This window comes from Anabrus simplex, chromosome 5, assembly GCF_040414725.1.
Source record: "Anabrus simplex isolate iqAnaSimp1 chromosome 5, ASM4041472v1, whole genome shotgun sequence".
Classification (NCBI taxonomy): domain Eukaryota; kingdom Metazoa; phylum Arthropoda; class Insecta; order Orthoptera; family Tettigoniidae; genus Anabrus; species Anabrus simplex.
In genome coordinates, this window is record NC_090269.1 from 418,182,383 (window position 1) to 418,207,478 (window position 25,096).

The 25,096-nt window shown below is 42.3% G+C and overlaps 1 protein-coding gene across 1 annotated transcript in view; it reads right to left on the reverse strand.

Moving 5' to 3' along the window:
- The window catches only part of LOC136875029 (probable E3 ubiquitin-protein ligase sinah), a 205,998-nt gene that overhangs the window by 68,512 nt on the left and 112,390 nt on the right, over positions 1-25,096 (reverse strand). Inside the window, exon 2 of the mRNA XM_067148748.2 lies at positions 2,941-3,177. Within this exon, the coding sequence (XP_067004849.2) occupies positions 2,941-3,177 (237 nt within the window). The remainder of the gene's footprint in view (positions 1-2,940; positions 3,178-25,096) is intronic.

The window sequence follows — 25,096 nt, forward strand, 5'->3', positions numbered from 1 at the left end:
ACATAGCCTACTCCTGTCGAGTAACACCACTGCTCGAGGCCCACCATCAACAGCGTAATATGACCTCATTCTATATGGACAATGCAGAGAGGTTTGAAATTGTTCCTAGGCTTTTAGAACGCAATGTAATAACTATAAATTTAATATCATCACCTCTCCTATCGTGATGGTGGAATTTCTCCAACGACGGGACTCGAACTAGCTTACCACGGGGTCAAAATTGACGCATTAACGATCAGGCGGGCTATACTGTACACTAAGAAAGTACGGCTTCTAATCCGATCACTGAAGCAGACACGCGAGGATAAGTTCAAGTTGCACATTCAGCAGGCTGGAAGGTTACTGCAATACTTGTGTCAACAACAGTTCGGAAATATCAAACATAGGAGGTAACTTTAAGGATTTAGAATAATTAGGTGCCGATCCGTGGCCAGAAATTTAACAATGGCAGATATGCGGTTGAAATGGTACATGCAGCTCACCTCCATTGGGGTTGTGCCTGAAAAGAGCTGCACCACATCGGGATGAGGACACGAGTTTACTTAGAAAACTAAATATGTCAGTACGGAAGAAACCTATGATGATGATGATGATGATAATGATGCTTGTTGTTTAAAGGGGCCAAACATCTAGGTCATCGGCCCCTAACGGTACGAAATATACAGACAATTTCAAAGTCCAAAATTCATCCACTGACCAGAATTCAAAACGTGGTGATGAAGAATGAATGGATGAATATGAATTTAAAATAATCAGCGGATCTAACTCGCAATATTGAAAGTTAAAAATAATTCCAAAATCAACCCACCTATTAGAACTGAAAAAGACGGCGATGAACAATGATTATGAACTTAAAAACATCAGTGGATCCGACAAACAAAAGCCTCACCTTCCCAGAAACTATCTTCAAACAACAGTAGTATATACTGACCAAGGGGCTGCTTCCAAAGCACAACCCAGAATCGATGATGCTTGTCGTCTAAAGGGATCCAAAATCCAGGCCAACCGCCCCTCATAATGTTACCGGTACTTATCGCTAGTAAAGTAGAACCATGGTATTTCTCATGTAGCGGTACTAATCACGGATATACTGTAAACCCATTGTGATCCACCCACTGTTGCTAATAATCACAAACCTATTGTGTACGTAACATAGTTGTACTACTCGCAAGGAAAGGCGACCCATGGTGCTCCTCCCGTGATAGTACTAATCACAAATAGTCTCAGTTCTAATTCAATCTTCCCTTGGTCGCCCCTTTTAGTCACGTTTTACGACAGGCAGGGGATACCGTGGGTGTATTTTTCATCTGCGTCCCCCAACCACAGGAGGGTCAGAGAGAGAGAGAGAGAGAGAGAGAGAGAGAGAGAAAGGAAGGGATTAGACATTTCGAAAAATTAAGTACCGGACAAAGAAAGACAAGGGCCACGAAGCGCGTGATAATGGAAGACTCCCTAGGTCTCACATGCTCTACTACCGTCGGGGTAGGACACGAACAGGAGTTGACTAAAGGAGGTCGGACAGGGTAGATGAAAATGAGGAGCCTGGCACAAGTAAGTGGAAGCAATGCTACGACTCAGCTGAGGGCCCCATGGTCGCCTATCCAGGCTCCCAAGTTGAGAGCCCCTGGGACCCCTTTTAGTCACCTCTTACGACAGGCAGGGGATACCGTCGGTGTATTCTTCATCTGCGTCCACCTCCCACAAGGGGTAGGAAGTTAGAGGATACGAAACTGGAACAGGTACATCATTTCAAGTACATACTGAAGATGATAGTATAGTGAGAGCAAAGTTAATGAGATGAGCTCGTGGTTGAAATCAACAGTATTCTGTAAGAAATAGCTTCGGACGAAATTATCTTTACATCGGTATGCGTTTAGACTAACTTTGCTGTACGGGAGTGAAAGCCAGGTGGACTCAGGATATCATAAGTTAGAAGTAACAGACTTACTGGAACAAGAACAAACAAGTAGGAACAATGGCAGGAAGGTACTCAGAATGAAGAGATAAGGCTAAATTAGGAATGGACTCGTATGAACCTGTTTCGGTGGTGTATTCATGTGAGGCGAATGGAGGAGCATAGGTTACCTAGGAGAATAATGAACTCGGCCCCCTGTGGGTGGGGGCCGTAGAATAACGCCCACGGTATCCCCTGTCTGTCGTAAGATGCGACTAAAGGGGGCCCCAGGGCCTCTGAACTTTGGAGCGTGGGTTGGTAACCACGGGGCCCTTAGCTGAGTCCTGGCATTGCTTCCACTTACTTGTGCCTGGCTCCTCACTTTCATCTATCCTATCCGACCTCCCTTGGTGAACTCTTGTTCTTTTCCGACCCCGACGTTATTAGGTTTGCGAGGGCTAGGGAGTCTTTCATTTTCACGCCCTTCGTGGCCCTTGTCTTTCTTTGACCGATACCTTCATTTTTCGAAGTGTCGGATCCCTTTCATTTTTTCTCTCTGATTAGTTTTATATAGAGGATGGTCGCCTAGTTGTACTTCCTCTTAAAACAGTAATCACCACCACCACTAATGAACTCGGCCGTTGAGGTTAAGTCTTTATTTTAGTGGTTTAACGTCACACTAACACATCCAAGATTTTCGACGGCGCAAGGATGAGCAAGGGGTAGTACTGGGAAGGATGCGGCCGTGGCCTTACTTGATGTGAAAATGGGAAACCAGGGCTGCCGACAGTGGAATTCGAATGCAAGCTCACAGCTGCGCGACCCTAACCGCACAGTTGTACTGTAAGCCTTGTGGTGTTCTTCTGACGACTTTAACGTTTCTGTAGTATAAGGCCTACAGTACGCAGGGACAGTCGAAACACGCTGTCTAAACACTTCCGGTGAAATTAATGCTGGATGAGTGAAACCATAATACAGGAATACTATACAGTACTTACAGACACATTATGTATGTTCCGTTAAAAACTACTGTGAAGTACACTAACCTGTGCCAGTAGACGGGTGTCTGGACATCCATCGTTGGGGCACGAATAGGGCAGTTGCAATGCTAGCCGTTCTGTATCCTGACTTCTATTCCCAGACAACCACTCGCCGCATTCAGGGCAGACCACGTTGCTATTTTGGCAAGTGGAGCACAGTAAATGAAGGCGAGGACACCTGAAGAACGGTGGCCGCATCGGACGTAAACAAAATGGACACTGAAGCAGGTTGATGACAGACATCTGCAAGAGAGAAACACAGGTTTAGAACAGCCCCGAGTGCTTCGAGCCGGTTGTACAAAAATTAAACGTTTATTTATTTAGCTAATCCAATAGCACTTTTACAGAGCACGTTAACTCATCACTTCGATTCTTGCTAGGGTGCTTCTTCCTCTCCGCCCACATCTGTTTCATCCGTTCTGATCTCTGTTCCCGGAGATGTTCTACAGTCTGTTGTGTGTCTGCTTTCATTTTCTTTCTAGTTCATCCCTGAAGATCACTTTTTTAATTTTGCCCCTAAAAACTTCCTATTATGAGTATCCTTAATGTCAATGTTTGCATCTTTGAGGTCATTATTATTAATGTCTGTATAAACCATCCTGTTTGTACTTTAAGTTTTATGATTTTATTAAAAATTTAATGTCAGTCTGTCATTATTCATTATGTTCAAATGTCTGAAAAACTACACTCCTCTTTGACGTATGGTGTGTATAAGCATGCACAGAAATGGTGTTCCGATAGAGAAAGTGCATGGAGTTCCCTCACCTCCTCGCTTAACGCATTGCTGCAGGTAGACAGCCCGCTACAAGACTGTTGTTATTGAAATACAGCAATACACACACTGTGCCTTCAGCACTACTCGTTCACTCTCTTCCCCTCCTTTTCGGTACTAGAGTGGTCTCCAACACTACCCCTTCACTCCCTCCCCTCCTTTACAGTACTGAAGTGGAGCAGTGTTGACTGTTTATGTCTGGATACCATTTCTGTGCATGCGTGTAATATATTCTTCACGTGTATGAAGATTTGTATATTAGATCGTGGCCTGTTGTATTCTGCTTGTGTTGTCCTTGGGCCAAGTATGCTTCTAACCAGTCTTCTTTCTGTGTTCATAATTTTGCTTGTCGGCCTGTAGTAATACTCCGTTGATACGTTCCTCATGTGCATGTTTTTCATTTATAAAGCATAGTCTCCTTATTTTTCTTCTTGTGCGATATCATCATCGTATTCGGTTGTCATCAGGGCGATCTGGTTCGTGTTCTCAGCAACTCGAAAAAGAGTGGGGGCATGCCCATACCATTCTCTTAGATTCCCTAGTCAAGATCTTCTTCCCCTACTTTTCCTTCCTTCAATTTTACTTTGTAGGATAAGCTGAAGGAGTCTTTATTTATCATTTCGAATGAAATGGCCAATGTACTCAAGTTTCTTCTTTTTGATGTTGTGTACGTCCTCTAGCTCATTGTTCAGGCGTTGGAGTAGTTTCGTATCCTGTCAACCCATGATATTCTGAGCAGGTGTCGGTAGCACCACATCTCAAAGGATTGAAGTGTTTTGGTGGTGTTCTCTGTTGGGGTCCAAGTCTCGGCACCATAAAATAAGACAAAAAATACATAACACCGAAGTAAATGGAGACGAAGATTGATAGTCGCTAAAAAAAACCAAGAGAATGAACGCATGGTAATGGATCTTCCTCGTATTTAATATTTTATCAGACTTATCAAAATATAGTTCACCTCCTATGGAGATACTGATACAAATACAACTCCATCGTTTCATTGCTCCAGTCTATTTCAAGATGACCCAATAAATGCACACACGCACATATATGCCCACACAATTCTAATTAACCATGAATGGCCACACTTACTAATTACACGTGTAATCATAAGTCTCTCTACCTTACGACGCAGCAGGCGGTCCAGCCCGTTACTGTACCTGCGGATGTTCAATCCTTACTTTCACTTCTCCGAGTCCAGTCACCTCATACAGCTCTGAACACAGGGCTACGGGCCACTCTACACAGGTTGACTGTTCGTTGGTTCGGTTCCACAAACAGTCCCTTGGTTCACATGCTTTAATTGGGATACTTAAAAATAAAACTGAAGATGTTACTGATGTTAAAATTAGTATATGGAATCTTCTTTAAAAATGAAGAAACACGTATTTTTGTTTTCGGAAAGTCCACGTAATGGGGAAGGGGGTGAAACGAACTGAATGATTTGAATTCCTTTTATGAGGAGAGATGTATTTCAAAACCCACAGATGACCGAGCTCGATAGCTGCAGTCGCTTAAGTGCGGCCGGTATCCAGTAATCGGGAGATAGTGGGTTCGAGCCCCACTGTCGGCAGCCCTGAAGATGGTTTTCCGTTGTTTCCCATTTTCACACCAGGCAAATGCTGGGGCTCTACCTTAATTAAGGCCACGGCCGCTTCCTCCCCATTCCTAGGCCTTTCCTATCCCATCGTCGCCATAAGACCTATCTGTGTCATGCGACGTAGAGCAAATAGAAAAAAAAAAGATGTTACAGGTGTGAAAGATAGTACTTGGAATATCCTTTAAAAGAAAGCACGTATTTTTAAAAAATATCCACCTAAAGGTGAAAAGAATTGAAAAAGCTCAAGCTTTTCTTTTTTCTTTTTCTTTCTTTTCTTTAGGATACTTATATCTCAAAACCGGAAGATGTTACAGATGTTAAAACTGGTGTTTGGAATCTCATTTAAAAATAAAGGAACACGTCCTTTTTCGGAAAATCCACTTAAGGAGGCGAAAAGAATAAAGCGGGTGAATATTTAAAATGAGTATATCTCAAAAACTGAAGACGTTACACACGTGAAAACTGGTATTTGGACTATCCTTTAAAAATAAAGGAACATATATTTATTTTGTGTTCGGAAAAGCCACTTAACTGGGGTGGAAATAAGTGAAGAAGGAGTTGAATTATTATATGAGGATACTTATATCTCAAAGCTTGTAACGTTCCAGGCGTCACAGTGTAATTATGTTAATTTTATTATGTGTAATTAATTCAGGAATTTAACGTCATGATATTTATCTGGGTATGTAATGAACCCATGACCTTTGTGCCCTAAGAACATTATGCATAATGTAACAATTAAATTAAAAGTTGGATTCTTGATAGCATGGATTTGACACGTGACGAGGGGGTGATTACCTTCGGTCCCACGCTCTGGGGTACGTGACGTCAACCACACGTGTCGACGGCGGAAGAATCTCAAGTCATTTTTATGAACTATTTCAAAGCGCGTGTACATGGCGTGACCACGCCAAGTCAAAAAAATATAGTGCCTATCAAAGGAGGTCAATCATCTCACAAATCGAACCCGTAAAAATTTTAAATGTCCATGAACACTACCGCCAGAAATGTAGCAAGCATGTAGTCACTTTCAAAACTCTTGAAATTACAGTTTAGGTAAGTCAGAAAATTTATAAAAATTTTCTTGGCGGCAAAGGGAGAGATCCGAAGAGAGGGGGTAACTGCTATAAATATGAAGGGACGCCATGACGAAGCTTCCTTCTCCGGCATTTGTGATACAAAGCGGACGAAAAATTGTTGAGCTGCTCTGCGAAATCAAACCAACGAAAGTAGACTGAGTTCAACTGCAGATTTTAGCCATTGCGGCTAAGTCTTGACTCCATGGAGGAGATAGTTTTCTTGAGTGAAATAATTGTAACAGATAGGACGGTCAAAGTACTGAATAAATTCTAATGTGATTGAGTAATTCGTGTGCGGAAATAATTGTAGTCCATCGTGTGCGTTCAAGCAAACGAGTGAAGGGTATTTTCTTTTTTTTAATGCTTTATTCCAGGAAACCTGAAGAAACACAATGATATGTACAGCCATGAATGTAAAAATGGCTAAATAAAATGCCAGGGTCGCAGGTGAGCCCTAAGACGAATACTGGCATGAAGACATGAGGTAGGTGATTTTCCATCTTGCTACCTCTTATATCCTGTCTCGTGATTTCTTAAAGTGTATTTGAATGGGGATATACGACGCAGTGGTCACCCTACTAAGTTTTGTAAATGTGAGAGTACGACTAAAGAATCATTTGTTTTATTTTCCACTTGGATAAAATTTTGAAGTCTTGCGAGGGCCGTATAATGTTGTAAAAAGTTATTGAACAGGATTCCGAAGTGATATCACGTCCAATGTAGATCGTCATCCGTGTGAGTGTACTGCCTATATTTTGTGATGTCAAATTAAGATGTTCATTCGACGTAAAATTCTTCTGTCTGCAATTTGACGTTAATAATAATAATCCATGGTCACTCATTTTCAATCGAGTGGAAGCGCGCTGTCGGATGAGAACCTAGGGTGATGAATTTGGTCACGGAGAGAAACGTTTTATTTAATGCCCATTTTAAACTGTGTCTGACTGACAATAAAAGATCTAGTAGAATGTTTCAGTCATTTCTCGTAAAAATCAAGTTATTAAATACGATATCATTTATGCGCAGTTATTCATGATTAATGCATTGTGCTATATTAGACGTCGGGATTTCTAGTGGGGATTTTATTCCAGTTCTTTGTCGAGGATAATTGTGGAGCTGGGAAACAGAGGTTAGTTTTGTGAATCAGGTTGGACCTGTCATTGAAGCCGGGACACGGAAGCCCGAGGAGTGTTTTATATGAGTTGAGATGAGATGTGCGAATCAGGTTAGAGTCCTGTCATTGAAGCCGGGATATGATAGCCCGAGGAATATTTATAATGTTGAGAATGGAAAGGAATTCATAGAAATCCATAGCGGTATAATTGGCGACGCGTATAATTAGTGTGGGCATCTTGAAGCATATCTGTGCATTTTGTTGGTTAGAATATCGTATTTGTTTAATCATGTCGGCAGAGTTTAAAGGGAGCATTTGGAGAAGTCAGTCAGGTAGAACGAACCGGGTGGTTTATGTAACTGCCAAGCGAGCATGGGGTGAGAGACCTCAGCTATGATAGCGGGAAAGAAGTGGAGTTGAGATTGTACTGTAATTCTCGGCCAGGGAAAACGTTAAAATGCTGGATTTGGTTGAAATTCATAGCCGGTAATGATCTAAGTATTGTGAAATACTGTAAATGGGGACGTAGTGAACATTTGAAATCACGAACTTTGAGTATAAGGAACAGAGCAACCCAATTTCAGGGTTGTCCAAAATATAGAGCGATGGTCGTGACGATCGGTTTGTCTGCGAGGGGTGTGCAAAATTCATAATGGTAATGACGAGATATGACATCGTAATGATATGGCGAGTTGTTTGGTTTGTGCGTAGATTATTAGGATATCCAAGTGTTAATAACGGTTAGGACTAGATTAGATTTTTAAGCATGATATCACGAGATGGGATATATACAGCTGGACATGAATTATGTAAAATTCTTTTCCAGCCAGATAAACATCGCAATATTGAACTCACATCACAGCTGCGTAGGAATTTGTGAAGAAACCAGAGTCCGCAGAGATAAAATTTACTGATCTTTAACATTTCGTTAAATCATTTAAATTTATTTAATTATTAAATTCAGTGAAACCGCATTTTGAAATAACTTTAATCAAGCGAATAACTTGGAGATGCATTCTGGAAATTTTAGTTTGTTTTCTGGGGAATATTAACATGTAAAGTAACGATTAAGGGGACATATCCGAAGGAAATGGATTTTACTGCCACAAAGTTTGTGAGCATTGCTATTGTTGTAATTATTGAACTTTGGTTGGTTGAGCAGTGAATGTGCTGGGGTAGTAAAGTGGAACTTTGGTCATCAACCGATGTAACTTAATTGTGTTTAGCCTTCAGCCTAGAAACTTGGATGGTCAGGGGGTCATCAACCTCAGTGACTTAGATTAGGGCCATATGCCATTGTAGCATCATTTCCTTGCGGTCATCATCCACAATGACTTTAAAGTAACTTAGAAGATTAGATGTCGGTCCATGACATAGACGCAGGTCACATCGATTCAATTAAGGGTCCATGCCGTAGAACCACTGTGTGGCACACACCAATTGGACTGCCTTAATTATACCCAGAGTCCAGAGTTCGTGTTACGAGGGCTGGACCATAACGAATCACTATGATGGTACATGTGGTCTCACATGGAAGCCGAATTTAAGGATTTCCAGACTTTCCTTTCTTAAATGATTAATAATTGAGACAATGGTTTCTAGTAAGAATGCCCATCAGGCAATTACGTTAAAGTCTCACACCAGTGTTCTGACATTTATGTAAAATGATTGTGGTGTCCAGTGGACACAATTGACTCCTATGATACAATTGACATGCTTCAGAATTTCCTGAATAAATAGGAATCTTTTAAACAGACCTTTCATTCCGGTAGATAGATTAGAATTAATGAACCCTATCTTTACCTCAGCAAGTGACGAAGAACCCGAAACGACCCAAGAGACAGATCTCATGAACTTTGCTGATAGGTAAGGAAGGTAGGTATCCCTCAATATGGACCTAAAGGGTTCAGTAATTTTATTATAATTCATGTTTAATCATTTGCTCACTATCATTTCATTACTTTGTAACTACGACTTGTAAACGAGGGCTGAATATCCTAATATTAACTTAGATTCTTGCGACATTCGTTTAAATTTAACTTGCAGTAGATTTTCCTCTATCTTGCCACATCACCGAGGAAGAAGGAAGGACAAATTTAGACATCAAATTCTGGGAAAAGCGAGCACGTGTTCAAGGTTGTAACGACAGCTACTGTATTTCGACCAGAATAATTCAAACTGATCACCGCCTATATTTTCAAAGGAGCGTCATGTTGCCATGGATACTGAGTGAAAGGGCTAATAGAAGAACAGTTGATATCTTGGTTGGGACCCATCAACTTTAATATTTGGAGTGGGGAGAGACGTGTCAACTGATTGGACCACGTGTAGCGACCTGTAATTAGAGCCAGAAAAGGTTATAAAAGGGCGTGTTGGAGCTCTTGGCATCATTAATCTTCTTGATTCTTCTATCTTGTATTTTGCTTTAGGTCTGATAACTTGTCTTATGGTTGTTGTACCATAGTGGACTAGTGTGATAGTTTATCACTTCTACATTCATTACTTCGTTACCACGACGTGGTACTTAGGAATTTCTGAAGGATGGGTGTATAGCCACTCTCATCAGGAAGTACGAACAGCTCTGTATTAGACCAGTTTATACCAGTCTAAGACAATAGGTAGTATTAAAATAGATAGAAATGAAACTTCAGTGCACATTTTCAGTAAAGTTGGAAGGATTATTAATTGAGTATCCCCTCCACATAACCCAAGGAGGTTTTTCTAACTATGACTTAGGGCTCATCTCCAATATATGGGATAGAGCATAACAGGGAGTGATAGTTTCAAAGCCATCATCCAATTAGTGGTTGATGCAATTTGCAAGGCAGGAATGGTACTTAGCTGCAGATGAAGATATCTCAAAGACGACCGGTGATGTCCCAGCTACAAGGATAGAAGCTTTCCAAGGACCAGCAGAACAAGACTACATGGTGAGCAAGCGAGTTAAAAATATTGCAAGTTTTCGCGAAGTAGAGTCATTCAACTTTTTGTTAAATTCATTTCCTATTTTAAATTCAGTTCTCGTTAAACCGTCGTCATTTATATTCAATATAATAAATAGTATTTTCCTAGTTTACTTTAATCAATCTGCCTTAATTAGCCTTTTGATTTCTAATTCTCCTGCTTAATGATTAGTGCACTATCACCCCACCCCTGTGATAAGAGTCCGTCCAAGCTTGTTTATACATTTTTATCTTTAAGTCATCAACTTAAAGATTGGCGCCCTTAGCTTGCATGGTTGCATTTCTCGTTCAATGATTGTTCTCCAAGAGGGGAAGTCACAAGCTAAAGATGTTACGTACGTGGAAATAGGCATTTGGAATCTCCTTTGAAAATAAACAAACACGTATTTTTTTCTGCTTTCGACTTGAGAGAGGAGTGTGTCTCACATGTACTATACCGTTCCATGTCACATGTTCCAGAGTTAGTTCTGCCAGTAGCCTGGTCATCTTAGCCCCAAAATGCGATACCACAAACGTGGTTTACAGAGAGGTTCTGGGGTAAATGAAACTCAGTTTTTCGGTGAGTTTTTAAACTTTAGGAATTTTCAGATAATGTCTTAGTGCAGTAGTGAGAAACGATTAGTTTTATCAAATTATGAAATCTACGCGAGCGAAGCCGCGGGTAACAGCTAATAGCTATTACATACTTCAGTAATGCGGTTATCCTCTAAACACAATGTAAGCAAACATAACTATGTGCGAATCACACATCTCTTACGACCACCACAAATTCCACCATTTTCCCGCCAATCGATAGTAGAGGTATTGTTGCCATAGCTCGTATCACTACGTATCGATGAAGTCATGCTATCGATGTTACATTGCAATATGGATGGTACAATGATCTCTCAGACATGAGACTTTTAAAATGCGCAGCAGATTTGATTGTTTATCTAGTATAATTTTGCAACATACGGGAAATAGAAGATGAGTTATGTCTTAGAAGTTCACAAGAATATGAAAGTTCGCGCATAATACGGGGCAGTATATCTATCTGCATATGTTGCTGCAGCCAAGGAACAAGACATGAGCAGGCCACTCACTAAAGAACTTGTTGGCCAACTTCCTTGTCAACACAAGTTGCGACACTTGCGCGTGGACTGGTCGGCCAACATGCTGCCAAGTTGCAGACACCCAAAAGCCTCCGCGCGAGTTGAAGAGCACGCCGGGGAACATGTTGCCAGCAGGTTAGCTATTGAGTGGCCTGCTGGAAGCTCGAAATTGTAACAGAAGGGAAACGTGCAAATGTGTGCTACCAAAGTAAACATCTTCTGATTCAATATTCTTTCTTTCTTTCTTAATCTGCTTACCCTCCAGGGTTGGTTTTTCCCTCGGACTCAGCGAGGGATCCCACCTCTACCGCCTCAAGGGCAGTGTCCTGGAGCTTCAGACTCTGGGTCAGGAGATACAACTGGGGAGGATGACCAATACTTCACCCAGGCGGCCTCACCTGCTATGCTGAACAGGGGCCTTGGTGGGGGATGGGAAGTTTGGAAGGGATAGACAAGGAAGAGGGAAGGAAGCGGCCGTGGCCTTAAGTTAGGTACCATCCCGGCATTTGTCTGGAGAAGTGGGAAACCACTTCCAGGATGGCTGAACTGGGAATCGAGCCCACCTCTACTCAGTTAACCTCCACCGGGCAAATTGGCCGTATGGTTAGGAGCGCGCAGCTGTGAGCTCGCATCCGGGAGATAGTGGGTTCGAACCCCACTGTCAGCAGCTCTGAAGATGGTTTTCTGTGGTTTCCCATTTTCACACCAGGCAAATCCTGGGGCTGTACCTTAATTAAGGCCACGGGCACTTCCTTCCCATTCCTAGGCCTTTCCTATCCCATCGTCGCCATAAGACGTGCCGGTGTGACGTAAAGCAAAACAAAAAACAAGCAGTAAACCTCCCGAGCCTGAGTGGACCTCGTTCCAGCCCTCGTACCACTTTTCAAATTTCGTGGCAGAGCCGGGAATCGAACCCGGGCCTCCGGGGGTGGAATCTAATCACACTACCACTACACCACAGGGGCGGACACGGCATTCATTTCATCTCATTAACTTCTCTTAAACGGCGTGTGGCCTCCGAAGAGGCCTGATGCAAGTTGACGCGGCCCACGTCTATGAGAATGGAGCCCCACCTATGATGAAGACTGCACACACACCCAGCCCCATCGGAATTAACCAATGAAGGTTCGAAATCGCCGACCAGGCCGGGAATCGAACCAGGACCAAAGGCCAGCACGCTAACCATTTAGCATGGAGCCGGATATTAACTTCTCTGATGAGGTTGACGTGTCAGGAAGGGCATCCGGTCCTAAAAACTCATCTCACCTCATACCCGACCCATAGAGAAACTTTTTTTTTTGCTAGTGGTTTAACGTCGCACTAACACATTGAAGATTTACGGCGATGCAGGGATGGGAAAGGGCCGTGCCGTTAATTAAGGTACAACCCAGGCATTTGCCTGGCGTGAAAATGGGAAACCACGGAAAAATACCTTCCGGGCTGCCGACAGAAGAGTACGAACCCACTATCTGCCGGATGCAAGCTCACAGCTGCGAGCTCCTAACCGTACGGCCAACTCGCCCGGTCCACGTAAATTATCAGGGTGGTTTTGTAGAATCAGTCGATTTTTGTTTTAATTGTTTTACGAAGAGGAAATTCCTCTTGGTTGCATCTAGCAGCAGTTTATTGTACCGAGTGTAACACAGCACAGCACAACACAGCCCTTGCTCCTCACAAAAGACCTGCACCAAATTATTGAAAGAGGGGGTATGGCTACGGCTCTACTGTGGCTCTAGGCCTCTGCATTCGGGAGACGGGACAGGGCTGGACGTCACGATGGCCCCAACCATCGTCTGTTCTGAGAATGGTTTTCCGTGGTTCTCCATTCTCCTGCACTAAGGTGAATGCCGAGAAACTTCCTAGTACAGGCCACGCCGCCAACCCCCTCACCTTCTCCGACCATCTCTTTCACGTAACAGATCTCCCGGCCTGAGAGACGGCATCACCGCTTCCCCCTTCAGGGGAGGAATGAAAACATTTTGGTAGTAGTAGTTATTGAAACATAATTGCAATGAGAACTGATAACAAAATATCATATTTTAGGTAGAAAATCTTACTTTGTTGATGAGTAGTGCACCTGAGATCGTATTATGCACACATTTTGACACACATTTATTCTATTTACAAGTATTGTATTGAATAGGCGGACACAGTATATTTTATTCTTGAAAGAATTTTACACATTTATTCGACAACAATGTATAATGTCAATAAGAAGTTGGTATGGTAGGAATCAGCAAATACAGTAGAGACAATACGCGACACTTACGGATTTAGCCTTGTTAAAATGGGAGACAATTCGACGGTGGCGCTCCTAGTGACTTGACCTGAAAAGTAGCGCTAAATTCAAATATCAATGGAAATGCATATACGAAAATGGATAAATAAATTACGTCTAGAAAGAAAGTGTTGTTGAGATATTAACTTCAAAGTTGCTAAAGCAATTCTGGATAAGTGAATGAAGAATTATTTAAAAGCTTATTATTCAAAGACTGAAATTAGACATATAAACAAGATGTGAAATGGCTTGAACTTCCATTTATGCATTACTTTTTTTGCTCTGTCATTCCTGCCTGAACTTTTACGGTTAGATTTGTCTTTTTTCTCATTTAAAAAACATTTTATCATCACATTAAGACACTTGTCAATAAAAATATCGGCACATTCCTTACACACACGATGCATTGAATTAACATTTAAAAGCTGGACAATTTTCCTCTTAACATGAAGCCTACTAACAGAAAGAAAATCTATAAAATTATACTAAAAAACATTCAAAACTTCCCTATAAGCAATACTTGCTATTACATTAGGGTAAAGCAAATTTGCATCATCATATTACTTCAATAAAATGTGTACATTTCTTAAGTCACCCATATTTTGTTCAGGATTTTTAAAGTCGCTTGCCTGGAAATGATCTGAACAGATCTTATAATTCTTATATAAACGTAACGTCACTTCTGTAACATTTCAAAACCCACAGATCACTCCTACAACAACACATCGGTATTGAAGGTTAACTGCTGCACTATACAGTAAAATATGCGTATTATATTTTAAGCCAGTCGAGCAGGTCAGAATATTATGAAGTACTATAAAAATCTCTTTGTCACTGGAAGAATATATATGCAAACACAATATTACTTACATTTTCTTGTCACGAGGTAAACGAAAGAAAGACCGCCCATTTTTCTCTACTTCATAGTTACTGCAGCGAAACACAGCACATACCTTTCCCCTCATGTTGAGAGGAGATATCAAGGAATGACACACGCTACTATTTAATTATGCCAACTCACTGAAAACGCATAAATAACACCAAAAACTTCATACATAAATACACGTGCTCTTATGACAGAATCAGTAGTTCTCAGGTCCATCCGCTAGAGAGAGCTCTAATAGCTGTCCCTCGAAATCTCGCTGAGTGTCGCGTATTGTCTCTGCTGTATTTGGAATCAGTCAACACGGTTTCAAACGAGCTCTCTCTACGCGAAGTTACCAGGTGTATGCATAAGACTTTTCCGGTTTCACTAAGAGATTGCGCCAGCGAACATTACGCAGCGTATGAATTACACACATACGTCAGTTTGTTTGTCTGTCATTAACCTACCAACGCACACAAGCTGAGTCCGCCAAACACTATCGTCTGTGTTGTGTCGCTCAGTGATCATGTCGACGTTAGTGTCTGAAAAATAACATTTGCGGCACGCATTGCTTTTCTTATTTAATCGAAAGAAAAGTCTGTGGAAAGTCATCGTTTGCTGGTAGAAACATATGGTGAATACGCTCCACCGATTAGAACGTGAGAGTCATGGTTTCGACAATTTTAACGTGGTGATTTCAGTGTGAAAGACAGCGCCCTCTAGTAGACCACAAAAGTGCGAAGGCGAGCAATTGCCCGGTGAAACAGTTAATGCACAACGCTATCGCCAACAAATGATTAATTTAAATCACGCAGTGATCGAAATAGACCGAAATGGGCCAGAAGACATGGGAAAGTGATTTTGTTACACGACGATGCGCCGTCTTACACAGCAACACCAGTGAAAGACACCTTGAAATCGCTTGGATGGGACATCCTTCCGCACCCGCCGTACTGCCCCGACCTGGCACCTCTTCGCATCAATGGGGCACGCGGTCACAGAGCAGCACTTCAACAATCTCGAGGAAGTTGGAAAATGGCTCGAAGAATGGTTTGCCGAAAAAGACAAGCAGTCTTTCTGGCATGGTATACATAACTTACCTGAAAGATGGGCGTAGTGTGTAGAAACCGATGGCTAATATTTTGAATTTAAAAAAATGAATTTACCTTGAAAATTACGTGTTTTCTTCACCACAAAAACCCGCAAAAACTTAGGCATACACCTGGTAATAGTCTAATAAACTAGGCTTAGCAGTTGTGTGGTTTGATTTTTCAAACTTTTTTGAACAGGTTTTGATTTCATTTTGTTCCTTTTTTGTAATCGAATACATTATTATAACCGAGAATTCGATATCGGTTACAGAGTATACGGTAGTTCTGTAATTACTGAAAAAAGAAACCAATTAATGTTAAGTCCGAACATCGAAGTGGTTCATGGTTGGCAGTTCAGTGGCTCAGCCGTTAAACCACGGAGGCAGTCAAAGGAACCCTATTAAACAATTTTATTAGTACAATAGCGAATAATCCCTATGTATATATAACTTGACAATATATTGCATTACTTCTGCCTGATGCTCTTACGTTTTATTTGAGGGTGGTCCGAATTTTTATTTTGGCAGGCGGACCCGTATCGCGTTTGTTACTGTCTCCCGAATGCAAGCTCACTCACAACTGCGCGACCAGCTCGCTTGGTCCGTAGAGAAACGGGGCAAGGGTTGGACATACAGAACCGCTATCTTCACTATCATTACCGATTCATTGAGCGTCCTTTCCACACTATCTACACCGCTTATCCTCCAGAAACCCAATATCTACCATATCAGTATTATTCAAAAAACATATGAACTCCAAAGACGCGGTTCTAGAGTAAACTTCGTATGGGTCCCAGCCCACATCGGGATACCACATAATGAATATGAAGATGACTTAGCGAAGAAAGCATGTGTCAGTGGACAGGTCCTGAATACTCCCAGCAACTTCATGGATTATACAGTGATTATGTTCCAACGAGCATATAGTCAGTGGTCACAGAAGTGGGAGGAAACAAAGAGCCACAAAGGTAAATTTTACTCAACGATTGAACAGTATCCCCCGCGACGTCCTTGGTTTGCACAATGGAACACTCAACGACGATTCATCTCGACTATCACTCGAATGCGCTTCAATCACGGAAGTTTTAGAAGTCACCTTTATCGCATCAACGTAGTGGACACACCATACTGTTCCTGTGATGCCCAGTCGATTCAGGACATAAACCATCTCTTTTTTGCATATGCTCATTACCACCAACAGCAAAATGTGTTTATTACAGCTCTACTTCATGCTAAGCAACAGTTACCAACCTGTGTAAATACACTACTGGCGACCAAAAACAAAAAAGTGTATACTATTATTGGGAACTATTTAAAAACAACTAGTCTACAAATTTGATTGATTTTCTATGGAAATGTATGTGATTTTAATGTAATGATGTGCAACATCTATGTCTTTTATATGTATATCTATTTTACACTGTGACAATGAATTATAAAGTTCAAACTAGCGTACTGTAATATCCAGGTGGCTGTTTGGTCTGTAACTGATCTAAAGCCAAATATTTTTTTTTTTTAAACCCCTATCTTGTGCTCTGTTTGGATTATGCTAGCTGTCTGTTGTTTGTTACACGAGGCGGATAAGTAATCAAGCAATCTGCGTCAGTTGAGTGAAAACACATCGAGTGTTAAATTAATGATAAGCCTCCCGTATCAGCGTTCACAGTAACTTTTGTAATGCTGGGTTCTGTGACCTTGGCCCTCAGGAGAAACAGTTCTCTGGAATGTTTAGAACCACAACGGCCACAGACCTGCATTATCCAAACAGATACGGACACAATCTGAATTTCGATGTGGGATTAGGTTTGCCAAATCGGTGACAATGGAGCCCAGTTTTCGGTAACTTGTGGGAACATGACCACATTTAATGGTGGGAGTGGTGACAACAGTAGTTCGACTCACTGGCTGAGGTCAGCGTTGAGGCATTCGGTTCAGAGGGTCCCGGGTTCGATTCCAGGCCGGGTCGGTGATTTTAATCGCCTCTGATTAACTCTTCTGGCCCGGGGACTGGGTGTTTGTGTTTGTCCCAACACTTTCCTCTTCATATTCAGACAACATACTACACCACAGAAACACGCATTAGTGATTACATCCCTCCATAGAGGATTGGCGTCAGGAAGGGCATCCTGGCGTAAAACAAGGCCAAATCCACATTTGCTATACAGTTCGCACCCGCGACCCAACAAAAGCGGTAGAGAAAGAAAGAGAAATGGTGACAGCAGTACTAGTCTGTACCTGTGACGTTTTTCAGTCTATCGAGACTAATGCAGGGTAGGTTAAAGTATAAAATACCAGAAAAATGAAGCATTTAATAACAGATACAGATTATATCTGAAAAGGCATCAATTAATTGATTAAATAATAATTCAAGAACGAAATATGTTACTACAGCTAGTAGTTAATATCAGTCCTCCCCGCCCGCTTGCCATGTGAGTTACTGCGATACTTGACCTACGGCGCCCACTTCCCAGTACCGTGCTCCCGTTCTGTTTGTCCACCTGTTTTCAAGTACGTCTTCTGCGTATCTGTACTCGTTTTATGAGTTCATTCGAGGTACCCGTAATGAATTAATAGTGGCGCTCACAATTCCTGCTGTCTTCTAGCCCGTAAACACGCATCTCGTTATATTACCTCGGTTTAGGGAGAAGGACCCATGTCTTTCAGAATTATAGTAAATGTGAAGGGATGCATAAAACTGGACGCAAGGGGCTGGTGGACCACCCGGTATTGTATTTGGAAGACAGGCGTTTGTAACACGAGTACTTCTACAATATTTAAGCAGTGCAGCCTACCTGGCGGTCTTGATCGTTAAGGCTACGTCTGAGTCCACCTCTATGGTGTAGTGGTTAGTGTGATTAGCTGCCACACCAGGAGGCCCGGGTTGAATTCCCGGCTCTGCCACGAAATTTGAAAAGTGGTACAAGGGCTGGAACGGGGTCCACTCAGCCTCGGGAGGTCAACTGAGTAGAGGCGGGTTCGATTCCCACCTCAGACATCCTGGAAGTGGTTTTCCGTGGTTTCCCACTTCTCCTCCAGGCAAATGCCGGGATGATACCTAACTTAAGGCTTTGGCCGCTTCCTTCCCTCTTCCTTGCCTGTCCCTTCCAGTCTTCACATCCCCCCACAAGGCCCCTGTTCAGCATAGCAGGTGAGGCCGCCTGGGCGAGGTATTGGTCATTCTTCCCAGTTGTATCCCCGACCCAGAGTCTGAAGCTCCAGGACCCTGCCCTTGAGGCGGTAGAGGTGGGATCCATCGCTGAGTCCGAGGGAAAAACCAACCCTGGAGGGTAAACTGAAGAAGAAGAAGAAGAAGAAGAAGAAGAAGAAGAAGAAGAAGAAGAAGAAGAAGAAGAAGGCTACGTCTGACACCGTAGTTGACCTGTCTGAGCCCCTTGGTTGAAAAAAAAACCCATTCGAATGTTGACCGGCACGGTAGGAGAGGTGGTGGTATACAATTTCTAATCACTAGATTGCATGCCGAAAGTCTGGATGCAATTCCAAACCTCTCCTCAGTGGCCATATGAACTGAGGGTATATGACGCTGTTGATGGTGATTCGTCCGTCGGATGGAGAAGTTAAGCCTTAGTGCTATTCGACAGGAGTAGGCCATGTGCCAGCTCCAAGTTTCACCCTCTCTCTTCATACTATTATATAACAAATCACGTCATTTACTTGATTTCACCTCATTATCTCCTGTGATGAAATTGACGTCAGGAAAGGCATCCGGTCGTAAAAACTCGCTACGAGCCCACTGAAAACGGGACAAGAGCTGGACGCACTACTTTCAAACAGTATTATTTGCAGTTTTACTGGCACCGAATTCACAAACTACAACCGAATTACCCAGACTAATGCGAATTTAACTGAAATATTACAATTAAGAGAATTAATTGAAAATGTATTGTTACGGCTAAAATACAGAGTGTTTTACTGAACTAACTGAATCGAGGAAGACCTAATCGTTTTACACACAATCATTATAGACGACAATCAATGACCACACTTCGCTAATTACTAGCTATTTGCGGTACAAATCTGTTGTTCTTACGTGGCAGTCCTTACCGAGAACAGGATTGTCAAGTCTCATCTTTCACTTTCCCGTGCACGCATCACAGTCACTTCACACCTCAGCTCTATGCAGTCAGGCTCGAACGCATGTCTGTTGGTTATCACAACGCACGACTGCTGTATACTTGATTCAACACCAGAAAAGACCGTTAACTTTAACTTCCTCAATCAAGTCACGTGACCGCTCCACAGACTGAACACTAAGCTCACGATTCGTAACTGACTACTCAACACTCGCTCCTCTTCGAGGCGAGCCTGCTTTTATACCGTATACTTGGTGATGAAGTTCCAGTATCTTCGGAGTACGGCGACTGTTCTAGTTTCGCCTTCCAGAACATTCACTGAGACACTAGAAGGAAAGGACAGCAGAGGATGTCAAGCAAGTTGTTCCAGTGTGTAAGTATTATTATCAACATTTTGCTCGTTAATCAGTGACCAATCGGTAGAGGCACCTGTTTTTTCGCAAAGCACGAAATCGCGAAATTTTTGCTAAATTTTACAAATTTGACTCGAAACGCTAAAGTACTTACCTTCAAGCAAAATCACGAATTGGTGACATTATCTCTATTATCTTTATAATTTTCTTCCAGATCTACAGTAAATTACCCAACTGATCTGTTAAATGATAAAAATATGAATGTCCAGCCTATAAGCCAGAATAAATTAAGATGAAATGAACAGACACTGTCATACGGCCCATGATCAACTCCTTATCGGAGATCCGGTGGCCATGAAAATACGGCAACAGGATAAGCAACAAACAATAAAATGGCGTAAAATAAAAAGAACATCGGCAAACGGCACATGTAGTTTAAAAAACCTTCATATCTCTTCCGGCTGGGCTCGCAACCTAGCACATTCCAGACCGTACAATGTCTTCGCTGCTGACCTACAATTGACGATATTATGTCGAATCACTCTCTGATCCAAGAAGCATAATGAAATGTGATTTAGAAAATGATCAAGTTCTCATCTAATTAAGGAAATTTCCATCCTGTAAGATCGTTCAGCATCGGAATATCTTCAGCCATACGCAGTGTTTAGAGATCTATTTGGTCGTTCATGTAGAGCAGGTAAAGATATTGATATGATAGCCATTCTTCTTTCCTTGAAATGAGCATAAATGGCACTTTGTGGAAGCTGCAGTGAAAGCTTTAGGCCTATGGATCCCGGTCAGTAAAGAGAGAGGTCATTTTTAATACTGACATCTGACAAGAGAACAACCCTATCTCTGTCTTTTTCATACTGATGAGTAAATTATGTACGTAGGTTAGGCTATGCGTCTTGTTAAAGTGACAGGATATTTTCCCCCTAACATTCTTGCTTTGGTATATGCAATATGTGTTTTCAGCACAAGAATAATTCTCAGGTTTCTGGTACATATGTAAAAATAAAATATGATGTTTTGTTAAAAATATGCTATTTTTTACCTTTTGGTATAAGTTTTATTACTGAAATGTGGAAACAAATGTTTAAATGACGAAATTAGGCAAAACGAAATCACCACAAACAGATGCCTCTACCAATCGGTTATAAGAATATCGGCTATTTCAACTAATCACAGCCGCCTATCACAATGTTATCATCTTCGTTTTATCGCACCTATCCGCTCTTGTTTTCGTGTAAATTCATCAGAACAGCGGCCCTGAAATATCTTTATAGTTCCAGCGTTCGACCTACCTGAGGACCATACCTTCAAGACTGCATTTGACCACAGAGCGCACAATCAGCAGCATGCAACTCCGATATTCTAATGAAGCCTTCATATTAATAGGCTGCGGCCCAAAGGGTTTAAATGCAGTGACGGTTCGTGCATGAAGAGCTTCTGGGTGCCACCCCGTGGCCTTTTCAAAAACATTGAACGTTATATCACTCTGTAATTGATTACATAAAGCTATGGACAAATGTAGCGAAGTCGAACTTATGTGGTGTGCTATTCAGTTGTACAATGCTATCCTTATTATTTCCCTAGACTTTGCAAGTGTGCGGGGTGCGGGAGGAGCCTGGAAAGATGATAAGGGCTTGTCAGGGGAGGGAAGAGTACAGGCGGGTGTATGATCTGTCCGGCAGAGTCCTCGGTAAGTCTCTGGAGTTAGCAAGCGTGCGCAGGGTGCGGGAGGAGTCTGGAAGGACAATATGGTCTTGTCAGGAGAAGGAAGAGTGCAGGCGGGTGTATGGTCTGTCCGGCAGAGCCCTCAGTAAGTCTCTGGAGTTAGCAAGTGTGCGCAGGGTGCGGGAGGGGTCTGGAAGGACAATATGGTCTTGTCAGGGGAAGGAAGGGTGCAGGCGGGTGTATGGTCTGTCCGGCAGAGCCCTCAGTAGGTCCCTGGAGTTAGCAAGCGTGCGCAGGGTGCGGGAGGAGTCTGGAAGGACAATATGGTCTTGTCAGGAGAAGGAAGAGTGCAGGCGGGTGTATGGTCTGTCCGGCAGAGCCCTCAGTAGGTCCCTGGAGTTAGCAAGTGTGCCGGGTGCGGTAGGCGTCTGAAAGGACAATATGGGCTTGCCAGGAGAAGGAAGATTGCAGGTGGGCGTATGGTCTGTCCGGCAGAGTCCTCAGTAGGTCCCTGGAGTTAGCAAGTGTGCCGGGTGCGGTAGGAGTCTGAAAGGACAATATGGGCTTGCCAGGAGAAGGAAGATTGCAGGCGGGTGTATGGTCTGTCCGGCAGAGTCCTCAGTAGGTCCCTGGAGTTAGCAAGTGTGCGCAGGGTGCGGGAGGAGTATGGAAGGACAATATGGTCTTGTCAGAAGGAGGAAGAGTGCAGGCGGGTGTATGGTCTGTCCGGCAGAGTCCTTAGTAGGTCTCTGGAGTTAGCAAGTGTGCGCAGGGTGCGGGAGGAGTATGGAAGGACAATATGGTCTTGTCAGAAGGAGGAAGGGTGCAGGCGGGTGTATGGTCTGTCCGGCAGAGCCCTCAGTAGGTCCCTGGAGTTAGCAAGTGTGCGCAGGGTGCGGTAGGAGTCTGAAAGGACAATATGGGCTTGTCAGGAGAAGGAAGACTGCAGGCGGGTGCAAGCGCTGAACGGCAGAGCCCTCAGCAACATTGCCAACCACTTTACAATGTACCTAGGCTTCTTCCCCCACGTCTTACATTAATTGTTGTTAGATATTTATTCTAAAACATTTTACAAAACAATGAATTTCACTATACTGACTATTTTAAACAGTTCAGTTCTATAAAGAAGCAACAATAAAGATGCAAAATGTAACCATAACGTGACGGCACTATTTTGTAGGATGGTCAAATTCTTAAATACATTTTCATGCTTTAAAATTTGAGCAAGGTGTGCACTGTTTATTTGTTTTTATGAATTTCGTTATTATCACTTGTGATTTTGATCAGTGAAACAGTGCAGTGCCATAGCAGTCGTGATTGCATTAGTAGTTAGCATGTTAATATGTGTGCACAAATACCATTGGAGTGCAGTTAATTACTTAATGTCGTAGTGCAAGCAGATTTCTATTCAGCCAGTATCATCGGATTATTATTATTATTATTATTATTATTATTATTATTATTATTCATCTAAAAGTATCGTGGTGCTGGTCAGTGAAAACTCGACCGATTGGGGAGGGGAAAGAGATGGCGGCACAGCCCTGCCAGATTAAAATGTCACGAACCGCTACTCTTTGAATGGAGAAATAAAATTGCATATTTCTACGCTTAATGTTTTGTTCTCTGAATAGGTTACCTATGTATTTGATATATTTAATATTTATTCACTCTTCTTCTTGTCGTTACTATTATTCTTTAGCTTTTCTCACACCTGTTGTGGGTTCGCGGGTGCGGACTGTGTAGCCATGTGGATTTTGCCGTGTTTTACGACCGGATGCCCATCCTGACGCCAACCCTGTGTGGAGGGATGTATTCACTATTTCGCCTTTGTGTAGTGGTTGTGTGTGTGTGTACGAAGAGGAGTGTGTTGTGACAAACACAAACACATCGTCCACGAGCCAGAGGAATTGATCTGACACGGTCGGGAATGGAACCCATGACCCGCTGAACTGAAGGCCTCATAGGTGACTATTAACCCAAAGAGGCAGACATGCAGTTCTTATTCGAGCGTTTTAACTTGGTAGAGAAACACTGGTGAGACAACGTACGTAAGGAATATTCCTATTATAATTGTTCCGAGGTATCTGTGGAACAGCAGAGGTGAAAGAAGGTGCTGGGTGGAATAGGTCTCAATTACGAAATTAAAGTTAATTTAAAATTTAATAAAGGTTATATTTTCAAGATCAAGAAATAACACGTACAACAGGCACCCAGTAGCATATCAATAAATTAAGAAAGTACAATTACAGTTTGTTACTGGATTTGGGCTTCGAGCCCCAGACTTACAATCCTTGAGTAATGAGCCCAACTTTACCTATATACAAGGTTCAACAAAGGGGAAGAAAACCCCAATCATGCCAAGGAACACTTGCTCCCAATTACCCAGTAAAGCCTCCTCGAGGCACACAGAAAATCCACTTTTAAGAAAGAGCAAACCCGCTCTCAAAGTTCAAGCCTATTCAAATGCCACACCAAACTCCACCTTCAATCTGCCCTCCAGGCACACAAGAACAGGGGTAATAATACCCAACCTACTGAGGCCTATTCAGTAAAGAAACAGGTCAATTACATGGCCCAAAATTCTGAGTTAAATGGAGGCGTAACTTGCACTCCTAATACATTTTTAAAACCTATTTGGCACTAGGCCGCTTATGCAAGGGTTAATCCCATACTACGGAGGTTACACGATAAGAAAACTTATTTACATTACGAAGGGAGGAAAAATGGAAATGAAAACGTAGTCACCTCAGAACAATATGAGTGGGAGCTCGAGAGGGTTAGGCACTCTCTATCCCAATTTATAGTTAAAAAGCCAAAATTTACCAAATGTCTATTACATTTTAAAGATAGGTTACATTAGAAAGGTTTCGAACCTGCCCCGCGGGTTAAACTGCTGAGCTAGCAAGAAATGAAGTTATCAAATGGCCATTACCTTATAGATGAACTGCTGCCCGAAGAAAGAGGCGCTTCCCGCCCCCTGCTACATAATCACACAAGGAGAGATGTTACTGAAGTGGCCCCGAGACCAAAAAATTAGCAGTTTATATACCCTCGTGGAACATTCGAGACCTTTCATGAATGATAACAACCCGCCCATAAATTTTTATTGGTCGGCTAAAGATTACAAGTCAAAACTGAAGAAGACATCTAGGATTGGTGGAAAATTAATTACAGAAATTACTCATTGGT